This window comes from Phocoena phocoena, chromosome 1 (assembly GCF_963924675.1).
Source record: "Phocoena phocoena chromosome 1, mPhoPho1.1, whole genome shotgun sequence".
NCBI classification, from domain to species: domain Eukaryota; kingdom Metazoa; phylum Chordata; class Mammalia; order Artiodactyla; family Phocoenidae; genus Phocoena; species Phocoena phocoena.
Genome location: NC_089219.1, coordinates 80,704,649 through 80,719,581, shown reverse-complemented (window position 1 = coordinate 80,719,581; position 14,933 = coordinate 80,704,649). Strand labels below are relative to the sequence as shown.

General features: G+C 33.7%; 1 protein-coding gene across 1 annotated transcript in view; it reads left to right on the top strand.

The window, feature by feature from the left end:
- HFM1 (helicase for meiosis 1) overlaps positions 1-14,933 on the top strand; it is a 125,415-nt gene that overhangs the window by 21,533 nt on the left and 88,949 nt on the right. The window contains exons 6-12 of the mRNA XM_065874603.1: positions 7,281-7,351; positions 7,814-7,946; positions 8,587-8,738; positions 9,320-9,397; positions 9,616-9,774; positions 11,982-12,182; positions 12,266-12,354. Of these exons, the coding sequence (XP_065730675.1) occupies positions 7,281-7,351; positions 7,814-7,946; positions 8,587-8,738; positions 9,320-9,397; positions 9,616-9,774; positions 11,982-12,182; positions 12,266-12,354 (883 nt within the window). The remainder of the gene's footprint in view (positions 1-7,280; positions 7,352-7,813; positions 7,947-8,586; positions 8,739-9,319; positions 9,398-9,615; positions 9,775-11,981; positions 12,183-12,265; positions 12,355-14,933) is intronic.

Genomic DNA, 14,933 nt, shown 5'->3' with positions numbered 1-14,933 from the left:
TTTCTCCATAAGGACTTTACAAGTTCTTTTCAGAATATGGAAGGTGACTGGGGACTGGAATAATTTTAATTCCTCCCGCACCCCAGCTTTACTGAGGTATAATTGACAAATAAAATTATAGTACATTTAAAGTGTTCAATATGATAGTTTGATAAATGTATACATTACAAAATGTTCCCACCATCGAGTTAGTTAACACATCCATCACCTCACATATTTACCTTTTTTTGTGTGTGTGTTTTTGGATGAGAACAATTAACACTTAAGTTCAACTCTCTTAGCAAATTTCAGTTATACAATACAGTATTTTCAACTCTACTCACCATTTTATACATTAGATCCTCAGATCTTACTCATCTTGTAGCTGAAAGTTTGTACTCTTTTACCAGCCTCTGTTTCTCCCATACCTCTAGCCCCTGGCAACCACCATTCATTGTACTATTTTTATGTCTGACTTTTTTTTTTTAATTTCCACTTATAAGTGATATCATGCAGATATCACAGAAAGGATCTGTCTTTCTCTGTCTGGCTTAATTCACTTTGCGTAATGCTCTCCAGTTTCATCCATGTTGTCACAAAAGGCATAATTTCCTTCTTTCTAAAGGCTGAATAATATTCTGTTGTGTACATATTTTCTTTATCCATTCATTTCTTAATGGTTATGTTGTTTCCATACTTTGGCTACTGTGAGTAATGCTGAAATGAACGTGGCTATACAGATATTTCTTTAAGATACTGATTTTGTTTCGTTTGGATATAACCCAGGGATTGCTGGACCATGTGGTACTTTTATTTTTAATTTTTTGAGGACACTCCATAATGTTTTCCATAAGGACTGCACCAGTTTATATTCTTACCAGTAGTGTACAAGGGTTCCATTCATCCATATCCTTGCCAGCATTTATCTCTTATCTTTTTGATTATAGCCATTCTAACAGGTGTTAGGTGCCAACTCACTGTGGTTTTGATTGGCATTTTCCTAATGATTACTGATGATAAGCACCTTTTCATGTGCTGTTAGCCATTTGTATGTCTTCTTTGGGAAAATGTCTATTCAGGTCCTTTGCCTATTTTTATTTTTATTTATTTATTTATTTATTTATTTATTTATTTATTTATTTATTTGCAGTATGGGGGCCTCTCACTGTAGTGGCCTCTCCCGTTGCGGAGCACAGGCTCTGGATGTGCAGGCTCAGCGGCCATGTTTCATGGGCCTAGCCGCTCTGCGGCATGTGCGATCTTCCCAGACTGGGGCACGGACCCATGTCCCCTTTCATCGGCAGGCAGACTCTCAACCACTGCGCCACCAGGGAAGCCCTGAATGTTTGGTTTGCAAATATTTTCTCCCATTCCATAGGTTGTCTTTTCATTTTGTTGATGGTTTCTTCTGCAGTGCAAAAACTTTTTAGTGTGACGTAGTCGCACTTGTTTATTTTTGCATTTGTTGCTTTCGCTTTTGGTTTTAAATCCAAAGCATCATTGCTAAGACCAGTGTCAAGAAGCATTTCCTCTTTGTTTTCCTCTAGGACTTTTATGATTTCAAGTCTTATGTTTAAGTCTTTAATCCATTTTGAGTTTATTTTTGTGTATGGTGTGAGATGGGGGTCCAGTTTCATTCTTTTGCATGTGGATATACAGTTTTCCCATCACCATTTATTGAAATGGTTATGCTTTCCCAATTCTTGACTCCTTTGTTGAAAATTAATTGACCATATATGCATGGGTTTATTTCTGGGCTGGATATTTTGCTCCATTGATCTATGTGTCTGTTTTTAGTGTCAGTACCATACTGCTTTGATTACCATAGCTTTGTAATATAGTTTGAAATCAAGAAGTGTGTTACATCCAGCTTTGTTCTTCTTTCTTAGTATTGCTTTAGCTGTTTTTGTGTGTGTGTGTGTGTGTGTGTGTGTGTGTGTGTGGTTTCATATGATTTTTAGGATTGTTTTTTCTATTTCTGTGAAGATGCAGTTGGAGTTTGGATAGGGATTGCATTGAATTTGTAGATCATTTAGGGTAGTGTGGACGTTCAGCAATATTAATCCTTTGAATCCATGAATATGAAATATCTTTCCATTAATTTGTGTCTTCAATTTCTTTCATCAGTGTCTTATAGTTTTCAGTTTACAGATCTTTTACATCCTTGGTTAAATTTATTCCTCAGTATTTATTCTTTTTGATGCTGTTGTTAATGAGATTATTTCCTTCATTTTTCTTTCTGATATTTCATTGTTACTGTATAGAAATACAACTGATTTTTGTATATAGATTTTGTATTCTGCAACTTAACTAAATTTGTTTATTAGTTGTAACAGTTTTTTAAATTTGTTTATTTGTTTTGTTTTGTTTTGTTTTGGTCTCTGTGTGTGTAGTCTTGGTTTTTCTAAATATAGTTTCTTGTCGCCTGGAAATAGAAACAGTTATACTCCTTTGTTTCCAATTTGGATTCCTTTTCTTTTTTTTTTCTTTTTTCTTTTTTTTTTTTGTCTGATTGCCATGTCTAGGATATCTAATACTATGCTAAATAAAAGTGGCAAGAATGGACATCCTTGTCTTGTTCCTGACCTCAGAGGAAAGACTCAGTTTTTCATAATTGGGTATGAATGTTAGCTGTGAGCTTGTTATATACAGCCTTTATTATGTTGAAGTGTATTCCTTCTGTACCCAGTTTCTTGAGAGTTTTTATCATGAAAAGATGCTGTATTTTGTCATATGCTTTTTCCTCATCTATTGAGATGATATGATATTTATTCTTTGCTTTGTTAAAGCAGTATATCACATTGATTGATTTGTGGATGTTGAACCATCCTATATCCCAGGAATAAATTCCATTTGATCATGGGATATGATCCTTTTAATGTACTGTTGAATTCAGTTTCATAATATTTTGTTGAAGCTTTTGCATCTATGTTTATTAGGGATATTGTCCTGTAATTTTCTTTTCTTATGGTGTTCTTATCTGGCTTTGGCATCAGTGGAATGCTGGCCTCATAAAATGAGTTTAGAAGCATTCCCTTCTCTTATAGTTTTTGGAAGAGTTTGAGAAGGATTGGTATTAATTCTTTTAAAATATTTGGTAAATTCACCAGTAAAGCCATCTGGTCCTGGACTTTGTTGGGAAATTTTTGATTACTGATTCACTCTCCTTACTAGTAATTGATCTGTTCAGATTTTCTATTCTTCATGATTCAGCCTTGATAGGTTCTTGTTTCTAGGAATTTTCCTTTTCTTCTAGATTATCTACTTTTTGGCATATAATTGTTCATAGTAGTCTCTTATGATCCTTAGTATTTCTGTCTTATCAGTTGTGTTTTCTCCTCTTTCATTTCTGATTTTATTTATTTGAATCATCTCTACTTTTTTTCTTAGTTATCTTAGCTATAGTTTTGTCAATTTTGTTAATCTTTTCAAAAAGACCCAGCTCATTGTTTCATTGATCTTTTCTATTGTTTTTCTGGTCTCTTATTTATTTCTGCTCCAGTCTTTGTTATTTTTTCCTTCTACTAACTGTGGACTTATTTTGTTCCTCCTTTTCCAGTCCCTTGAGGTGTAAAGTTAGGTTGTTTATTTGTGATATTTCGTTTTTCTTCATTTTTGTACTTATCACTATAAACTTCCCTCTTAGAACAGCTTTTTATTGCATCCCAAAAGTTTTGGTATGTTGTGTTTCCATTTTCATTTGTCTCAAGGTATGTTTTTGATTTCCCTTTTGATTTCTTCTTTGACCCTAATAGTTGTTCAGGAGCATGTTGTTTAATCTCCATATATTTGTGAATTTTCCAGTTTTCTTCCTTTAATTGATTTTTATTTTCATGCTATTGTGGTTGGAGAAGGTGCTTGATATGATTTCAGTCTTCTTTTAAAACTTAAGACTTTTTTTGTGCGCTAACATACGATATTTCCTGGAGAATGTTCCATGTGCACTTAAGAAGAATGTGTAGGACTTCCCTGGTGGTGCAGTGGTTGAGAGTCTGCCTGCCGATGCAGGGGACGCGGGTTCGTGCCCTGGTCCGGGAGGATCCCGCATGCCGTGGAGCGGCTGGACCCCTGAGCCATGGCCACTGAGCCTGTGCGTCCAGAGCCTGTGCTCCGCAACGGGAGGGGCCACAGCAGTGAGAGGCCCGTGTACAGCAAAAAAAAAAATTTTTTTAATTAAAAAAAAAAGAAGAATGTGTATTCTGTTGCTGCTGAAGGGAATGCTCTGTGTATATCTGTTAGAGCCATCTGGTGTAAGGTATAGTTTAAGTCTAATGTTTCCTTATTGATTTTCTTTCTGGATGATCTATCCATTATTGAAAGTGGGGTCTTGAAGCCCCCTACTATTATTGTATTGCTGTCTATTTCTATGTTCAGATCTGTTAATATTTGTTTTATATATTTAGGTGTTCCAATGTTGGGTACATAAGTATTTACAGTTGCTATATCCTCCCAATAGAGGATTATATAATTATAATGACCTCTTTGTCTCTTATTACAGTTTTTGGCTTCAAGTCTATTTTGTCTGATGTAAGTAGAGCTACCTCTACTTTCTGCTGATTTCCACTTGTATAGAATATCTTTTTCCATCCCTTTACTTTCTTTGTGGGTCTTTAAAGCTGAAATGAGTCTCTTATAGGCAGCAAATAATTTAGTCCTGTTTTTTTAAATCCATTCAGCCACTTTATGACTTTTGATTAGAAAATTTAGTCCATTTACATTTAAAGTATTTATTGATAGGTTGGACTTATTGTTATTTTATTGTTTTCTGATGTTTTGTAGTTCTGTTGCTCCGTTCTTCTCCTCTTGCTCTTTTCCTTTGTGATTTGATGATTTTCTGTAGTGGTATGTTCTTACTCTTTTCTATTTATCTTTGTGCATCAACTGTAGAGTTTTGCTTTGTAGTTACCTTGAGATTCGCATAAAAAAATCTTACAGTTTTAACAGTCTCTTTTGAGCTGATAAAACTAACTTTGAATGCGTACAAAAGCTCTACAATTTTACATTCACTTTCTCACATTTTATGGGTTTTTTTTGCAGTACACGGGCCTCTCACTGCTGCGGCCTCTCCCGTTGTGGGGCACAGGCTCCGGACGCACAGGCCCAGTGGCCATGGCTCACGGGCCCAGCCACTCCGCGCGGCATGTGGGATCTTCCCAGACCGGGGCACGAACCCATGTCCCCTGCATCAGCAGGCGGACTCTCAACCACTGCGCCACCAGGGAAGCCCTCACATTTTATGTTTTTAATGTCACAATTTGTATCTTTTAATATTGTGTCTCCATTAATAAATTATTATAGATACAGTACTTTTGTCTTTTAACATTTATACTACAGTTATAAGTGATTAACTACCACCATTACAATATTAGAGTATTCTGAATGCAGCTATGTATCAACCTTTATCAATGAGTTTTGTACTTTTGTATGTTTTCCTGTTACTAATTAGCATCCTTTCATTTCAGCTTGAAAGAACTTCCTTTAGGATTTCTTGTAAAGCTGGTCTAGTGATGAACACCCTCAGTTTTTGTTTGTCTAGAAAACTCTTTATTTTTCCTTCAATTCTGAAGGACAGCTTTGCCAGGTAAAATATTCTTGGTTGGCAGTTTTTTCTTTCAGCACCCAGAATATATCATTCCACAATCTGGTCTACAAGGTTTTTGCTGAAATATTCACTCAATCTTATGGGAATTCCTTTGGTAGCAAGTTGCTTTTCTCTTGCTGCTTTTAAGTTTCTCTCTTTGTCTTTAACTTCTGGCAATTTAATTACTGTGAGTTTCAGTGTGGGTCTCTTGAGATTCACCTTCTTTAGTAATTTCTGGGATTTTGGGATCTGGATGTCTGTTTCTTTCCCCAGGCTAGGATAGTTTTCAGCCATTATTTCTTTAAATAAGCTTTCTTCCCCTTTATCTCTTTTTCTTCTGGAACCCTTATAATGTGTATATTGGTCCACTTGATGGTGTTCCTTAAGTTCCTTAAGCTGCTTTCACTCTTCCTCTTTTTTTTTTTGTTTTGCTCCCGTGATTATATTAATTCCACTGCCCTGTCTTCAAGTTCACTGATCCTTTCTTTCAGTTGATCTGTCTTCTTTTGAAACCTTCTATTGAAATTTTCGGTTCAGTTATTCTGTTCATTAGCTCTATGATTTCTGTTTGGTACTTTTTAATATTTTATATGACTTTGTTGGAATTCTCATTTTGCTCATGCATTGCTTTCCTGACCTTGATGGGCACCTTTATGTGTTATTTTGAACTATCAGGTAAATCACTTGTCTCTGTTTCATTAAATTCAGTTTCTGGAGATTTATTTATTTATTTATTTATTTATTAAACATATTCCCCTGTTTCTTCATTTTTCTTGACTTTCTGTCTTGGTCTCTGAACGTTAGACAAAACAGGTACCTCCCCAGTCTTGAGAGATTGGTCTGGTATAAGAGATGAACCTTGTCAGTCAACCTGGCCTGGGCTCCTAGTTACCTGTCAAACCTTCATGATTATCCAAGCGTCTGCCTTTGTTCTTAGTGGCTCGCAGAAGTTAAGGTTGTGCCAAGATCCATCAGTGTCCCAAAGGGCAGGATTGCAGTCAGTTAGCACCTAGATGCAGGTTGATTAGAAGCCAGAACTTCAGGCAGCAGCTGAGAAAGTATGCAATAAAATTCCTTCCAGGGAGAAACTGAAAATGGGCATTTTTGCCTGCCCCCTCTGCACTGAGCCTGGATGTATACCTGTGGGGGTAGTGGGATGTTCCTGTGCCCATTTAAAAGATGCTTATTTTCTTTGCTTGTAAATGCGAGCCCTTCTGGCTTCTAGAACTGGGTGTTCTGAGAGCCCATCCCTCAGGCAGGAGCCTTAAAAATTGGGGCACTAGATGTGTGGTCCAAACTCTCTGCTCCTCAGGGAGGATCTGGGAGTTGGGGGTTTCTTCCCAATTGTATGGTGATGTGCCAGGAGTGGGATTTATGGCAAGAGTTTCTCAGCCTTTCCCACCCATTTTGATGTAGGTATTTTCTCATTCATCTGTTGTAAAGGAATCATTCAGCTAGTTTGGGGATTTCTCTCAGAGGGAATTGCTCCACGTGTAGCTGTTTGTTCAGTGGATCCATGGGAGGATGGAAGTTCAGGAGCCTCCTATGTTGCCATCTCGGTGCTTCCCTCTATATCTGTTAATTCCTTTCTTATGATAAAATAGCAAGTATTAAGCATCATTATTAAATATTGTCAAAGTCAATATTAACTTAATTTTTAAGTTAAGAGTAACTGATTTTTAAAATTCTGAAATATTTAACTCCTTAATGTTATTCTCAGCGGCAAAATTTAGAAGTATTTTCAAAGAATTCCCATATTTCAACTATATACAGTCCAAAGCCTTTGATGATGTAAGTATTTTGTTTAATTATTTACTTATCTGCCTTTTCTTACTAGATTGTGTGCTCTCTAAGGGCAGAGACTAGATCACATTCATCTTTTTGTCTTCAGTGCTACACTCAGTGACTGGTACATTATAGGAGCTCAAAAAATGTTTGTTAAATGAATGCATGTAATTTTCATAGGTGGGTTGTTTATATTTATTAGATTTATAACAATTTTTCTGGAAGCTAAAGAAATTATTTTCTTCTAGGTCTATCTAGCATATTACTTTGACCAAACAAGATGATAAATTATTAATAGTTTTATTTTTTGAGGGTGATAGACCTAGAGCCAGCTTATAATTTTAATAAGTTTAGAGGTAAAGATGTTTGAACTATTATTCCATAGAGTCTTCTTAAGGCATATTTTCTAACAAATTGAGAATTGAAAATTTCTGTATATTCTATGGTTGATTAAATTTTATTTTTTAGCTTCTTTATACAGATAGGAATTTTGTGATTTGTGCTCCAACTGGTTCGGGGAAAACTGTATTGTTTGAGCTAGCTATAACAAGATTGTTAATGGAAGTACCATTGCCATGGTCGAACATTAAAATTGTTTACAGTAAGTATTTATATATTGAAAGAGTGATAATTAATTATAATAATGATAACCCATTGAGGTATAAGTAAGAAATAAGTTCAAATTCAAGACATAAGAATTATTATTTGGTTTTCCATACTTTTTAAATAAAGACATGTCACATTTGGTCTTATCTGTTAACATTAAATTCAAATCACATTTTCCCAGATTTACAAATAAAAATAGTATTGGAATTGAGAATTTGGCCTTTACATGTTTATTTTTAAAAGGACAGGGAAAATAAACAAATAGAATCAAACATTTTGTAATCTGAGAAATTTCCATAGGAACCTCTATTCTCTTTTTTTAGGTATATATTAAAATTTTTTTCATCAAAATAATTTATACACATGGTTAAAAAAATCAGTGATCACAAAGGATGATAATTTCCGCCCTACCTTTCTTCATTCTTAGTTATAATCTCCTGAGCAATCACTTCTTTTTCTATTTTTAGTTCTGTTTGATGATTACTTTTATAGTTCTAAATAATATGTTTATATTGTTAATTTTTAATTTATAAATACTAGGCAGCACCTATATGTGTGCTAACTTTATTAACTATTTGTGAAAATAATTTTTAAATTGCACTGATATTTAAAATAAATATCTTATATTGTTGTAGTGGCACCAATAAAAGCCCTGTGTAGTCAGCGTTTTGATGATTGGAAAGAAAAATTTGGACCAATAGGATTGAACTGTAAAGAACTCACTGGAGATACAGTAATGGATGACTTATTTGAGATTCAGCAAGCCCATATTATTATGACAACTCCAGTAGGTGTTGCTTATATTTTATTATTTCCTTGGTTTATTAGCAAATATCTCTTTCTCTTCACCATGGAAAAAAGTTAAAAGAAAATACAAAGTAGAAGACTATATTTGCAATGTGAAGCAAACAAACAATACGTAATAGTATTCAGGGTACATACGGAATACTAACAAATCAATTAAGTAAAAGACAAACAACCAAATGGAGTAAATAGGCAAAAGATATGAATAGGCAGTTTGTTATTGTGGATGATTTGTAATCATACTTATTGCTTGTATTCTTTATCCAAATATTATGTATTGTAGCAGGAGGACCTTGGTAGAGCTTAGAAAGGGTAATTAGACTATACTTTTGAATATTTTTGATTAAACTTAAAAAATAAATGGGAGTTCAATTTTTTAAACACATGATTATCAAAATTCTTTAAAATTTTAAAAATCTTTAAGTATCTTTTGGGATACTTTTAAGACATCAACTAAAATATTGCCCATCATTTGTAACAAGTCATGTTAAAATTTTTACCAACATCTTAATAATACGTATTATAATTCCTTATCATGTTAAACCACTTGCATTTTTTCTCTAGGAAAAATGGGATAGCATGACTAGGAAATGGAGAGACAACTCTTTGGTCCAACTGGTTCGATTGTTTCTCATTGATGAGGTAGTGAACGCGTTATTCACTTTCAGAGATAAACATGAAGAGATGATTTGAATGGATATAAAGAAACAAGACATTTTCAACCAAACTCTATGTTTGCTTTATCCCTTCAAGTGGAAAATGCTTATTTTCTTAAGAAAGAGTGTTTAATACTGTTTTACATTTTAATTGACTAGATAGATTTTTATTTTATAGCTAATGAGTCTTAATTTTTTTCTCAGATACACGTTGTAAAAGATGAAAATCGTGGACCAACTCTTGAAGTTGTAGTCAGCAGAATGAAAACTGTGCAGTTTTTATCTCATGCTGTAGAAAATACTAGCAGTATTATTCCAATGAGATTTGTAGCTGTATCTGCAACAATTCCAAATGCTGAGGATGTAAGTTAGAATTTTAGTCTATCAGAATTTTTTATGACTTAGTGAAATATTTAATCTTAGAGAAAAGTGAGGTGTTTGTTTTTTTTCTGTCAATCACCTAACCAATTTAATAGGAAAGTTATATCGTGGAAAGTTATGGTTAGATCTCATAGGCATGACAGCATTAAGACCATAAAATTTGGTTGATCGGGCTTAATAAAATATGTTTGGTGCAAGTCTATTGTTTAATAGTATCTAAAAGTCATACTTTCATGGGTTTTAGACACTTCATAATATGAGGTGTTATGTTACCCCCAATTCTATGTGCCTGGAATTGTGGTAAGCACTAATGATAGATGCAAAAGTGAAAACATATAGACCCTGCTCTTGAAGAGGATCTCATGGTTAATAGTGTGCATGACCATGTAAAGAAATAATTGTACAGTATTATACTTTCTATAACAAACACATATCCTAATTTTCTTCTTCAGTTTTTTGGCAAACTTGAAAAGTAGTACAATTTCACTCTGCTTTCTTACTGCTATTTACTTCTCAGCCTACTGTAATATGACTTTTCCCCCAGCTAATTCTTAGAAATTGTTTCCACAAAAGCTGTTGTACAGTATTCTCTAATCCAATGTAAAATTTTGCCTTTATCTTTAGTTTAGCACAGTTAATCCTTTTTGTTCTTAAAATGACTACTTGTTTTGTTTATATTCAAGAATAATAGAGAAAATTTTAAAGTATGTGTAAATTTTAAAAAACCCAGCATTTGTCCTTCTAGATGTATTGATGGAATCATAATATACATACACTTTTATGACTTGCATGTTAGCTACAAATGTTTCCATGTTATTAACTATTCTTTAATACAATTTTTTGTGGTTTTGTTGTAATTTATTTAATATCTTAATGGTGGAAGATTGTTTCCATTTTTTGCTATCGTAAATAGTCTTGAAATTATATCTAAGAAAACATCACAATTATTTCCTTAGGATGGTCTGCTAAAGTAGAATAACTGAGTCAAAGGGTATATAAAACTCTAAGAATACAGTGCTTTCAATAAATGTTATATTCATTTATACCTCTACCATCAGCCATTTCTCTGTATTCTAATGCTGGATAGTATAATAATGAAATTATTATTGTTATTATTACTTTTAAATAGTTCTCAAATTTGTTATTTGAAATGGTACCTTATTTTAAAATTTTGTACTGCATTGATTACTACTGAAGTAAATATTAATATATTTGTCAACTATTTTAAGTTCTTTTTTTGCAACCTGCAAAGTAATAGACTTAACCCTTTTTTCACATTGGGATACTAAACTTTTCTTATTTATTTGTAAGCAGTTACAAAATATCAATACTCTGTAATTCTTGAAACTCTCTTCCCCTTTGTGATAATCACTGCTTCTGTGAATGCTATCTCTCTGTCTCTTTCTACAAGTCCTCTACCTCAGTTTTCCCCTGAGTTAAGGCCTTCAACCTTTGCCTTCTGCTCTGCTCAAACTGTAAATTCTTGTTCTCATCCCTACCCATGAGAGCCTTGAAAATGTTTTAATATTTCCTTCCTGTGCCATTAAAAACTCATTAATTTATCTTCCTGTCAAAGAAACAATCAGTTTCATTAGCAGGGCAGGGAAGCCTGATTACTAACCAGGCTATGTGAAGTTAAGGATGGCTCTCCACAGCTCCAGAAATTAACTAAGGACTCTAGCATTGAGTCTGAAATGTGCTTTTGGCACTGCCATCTCTCAGTGTTTATTTATTCTTTGTTTAAAAAAGTTGTCAGCCTTTGCCAGTCTAAGCCAATCATTACTTTGCTACTCTTCAGCTAATATTTAGGATAGCACAAAAGAAGTATCAGCCATATCTGGGCATCATTCTGAAAAATAGCAAAGAAGTTACAGTGCTAGTGAGAAATTTGACTTCTCTATTGAAATTAATTTTAATTTTACTTTAGACTCTTAGGAGGAAAATGAAACAAAATAATAATAATTAATTGGAAGTTTACCATGTTACAAGTAGGTATAATCTTGAACCACTGTTATTGAAAATATTTACCAATATATCAATAGAACAGTGTCACTAGAATATGTAATGTTGAAAAAGACTACTTGACTAAATATTTTTAAACTTGACTTTAAAGTGAACTATAATTGGGCTTTTTAGCCATAAAACTTTACTAGAAAAAAATTTAATGTGTATGTTTCTGTCATTTAAAGATTGCAGAATGGCTTTCAGATGGTGAAAGATCTGCTGTATGTCTGAAAATGGATGAGGGACATAGACCAGTGAAACTTGAGAAAGTGGTCCTTGGATTTCCCTGCAGTAATAACCAAACCGAATTTAAGTTTGATTTAACCCTCAACTACAAAGTTGCCAGTGTTATACAAACGTACTCTGATCAGAAACCCACGCTTGTGGTATGGTTTGTTGGTTGCTTATTTTTTAGTGTAATGTTCAGTTTTTAATATGATTAATACAAAAATTATTCATTCATTTTTAGTTTTGTGCAACAAGGAAAGGTGTGCAACAGGCTGCTTCTGTTCTTGTGAAAGATGCGAAATTTATTATGACTGTGGAACAGAAACAGAGGTATATTTTAAATCTTTTTCTTGGAGGTAGAAAGACTTTTAAGGATAACCTAGATGAGATGAGAAAACTGGGTTGACCTTTTCAAGTTACTTGACCTCTCTAAGCCTTAGTTTCCTCATCTGTAAAATAAGGATAAAAGTAAGTTGGATGATTAAGACAATGAATCTTGATGCAACTGTGATCCTGTCTTCTTTATTTCATAGCCAGATTTGAAAGATTATTCATATTGCTGTCTTCAATTTTTTACTCACTTTCAATCCAGTATCTGTTGTAATCTTTTAGTAAAGCTGATCTTGTTAATTGATCTCTCAGGAGCTTCTAACACATTTGACCACTCCCACCTAATTTAAAAATTCCAGACTGTTTCCATGATCATTTCTACCATGTTTTTTGCTACTTTGCTTTCTACTCATTCTCAGTCGCTTTTCACTTATAATACCTGATTCTTAAATGTTAACATTCTAGGGGTTCTATCCAAGGTTCATTCTTTCTAATGCCACACTCCTAGGTATTTGAGTCTCATTATCACATGGTTCAAAGAATATATGTATACACATATTTATATATGTCTGTGAATTTACAGATTTACAGCTCCAACACAGACCTCCATTCTGAGCTCCAGGTCTACCATCCACCTGCCTGACATCTCCGATTGTATATCTGTGGGCATGTCAAACTCAGTATGTCCAAAAGAGAACCTTGGTTCTTTCTCTCAAATCAGTTCCTCCTCCAGTGTTCCCCATCCTGATTATTTATCATCTCCATAGTTGCTCATGCAGAAACCTGGCAATCAATTACCAGGTCCTGTCTATTCTTACTTGTAAATATATCTCAAATATATCATTTTATCTTCATCAGCACTGCCACCTTCCCCATTCAAGTAATTATTAATCTCTTGCCTTTTATCTGATGACCACAAACACACTCTTATCCCACTTTAATCTGTTATATTCATAGCAGAGTGATTGTTTAAAATTACAAATCTAAACATGTCAGTTTTCTGCCTAAAACACTTTAATAGTTTCTTGTTGTCATTAGGCTAAAATCCTAAATACTTAATATCGCCTGCAATACCCTGTATAATGTGTTCTGTGAATACACCAAACTGTTATCCTACACAGAGCTTTCCTGAATCATATTTTCTTTGCCCAGAATTGTTTTTTACCTCTTATTCATCCTTCAAGTCTCACCTTTAATATCAGTTTCTTAAGAAGTTTTCCATGATTCTTAGTGTCCCTTTATTTGCTTTTACAGGCACCCTATATTTTTATTTCATAAAACTTACTGTAATTATAATAAATATGCTTTTGTTTAATTGTTATTTAATATCTGTTCTATTCCTTGATTGTAAACGTCTTGAGGAAAGAAGGACTCATGGTCATCTTATTTACCCCTCAATCTTAGCAAGACTCAGCAGAGTGCCAGCACATGCTTACTACTAATATTAGCTTATTATTAATAACAATTTTTGGAAATAAATAAGTTTAGTGGTAGACCTCAAACCAAAGTTGGATTAGATCATTACATGTGGATATGAGCAGATACTGATTTTTCTGACTAATTTTCTATGGTGGGGGATGTACTTTTCTTCACTTTGGATCAGATCAGCTTTCCAATTACAGTCTACCCTGTGGCTACACCTCTGGTTACTTTTCAACCAAAGATGTGTACCAAACCTAGAGGATACCACTTTAGCTTTCTGACATTTGACTTTCTATCCACTAAAAGGGTGGATCTCTAGTCATTTAGTGCATTAAAGAATTACATATGCAGCCACCTATCCATGCTGTATATACTATTTTCATAATTATACTTCTGCTTTAAGGATTTAACTTGATCTCCTTAGTTACTGCCATAAGATAAAAACTCTCTATGATGCAGCTTTTGTTACAAACATCAGCAAAGCATGATTAACCAATAAGATACAGTAGAGAGCCAGAGAAAGAGAAACCAAAATAGAGCTTATAGCCAAAAAAGTACATGAGGTCTAAGAGGTAGACAGAAAGGGAAAATGTGAAATTAATGCTATCAAGATAACAATAACATAGATTTCTTTCTACCTACCTTTTTGTTTTATACTCTAGAGAATATTTATCATATATCACGGTCAGTCTGTTACTCAGGCACAATAAACAGTTGAATAGATTCTCATTTGTATGTTCGGCTTTTACTTCATTCCCTGAGAAAAGCATAAGTGAAAAGGAGTGGAATGCCATTTTGAGTTGCTATCGACTAGGGGAAAGAGAGTGCTGCTTATGTCAATTCCCGTTTAACCAGTCAGATTCTAGCAGCTCCCACAAGATTTCTTTTTGCCCATAAACCCCAGATTTTGTTACTAAGGTTTCTAAACTTGTCTAACATGCCCAACTTTTTGTGTACTCTGGTCTCTTTAGCTTTTTTAAAAATAATTTTTCTGTTGTATCATGCATTTAACTTAAAAAATATTTCTATATTTTAAAAAATCTTAGTTAACTTCAGGAAGTTAATTGGTAGTATTCTCATAGTGAAAATGTTTCCTGAGCCTTTGGGGGTATTTTTCTCTTTTTTTTTTTTTGGTGATTTTATTTATAATTATTTAT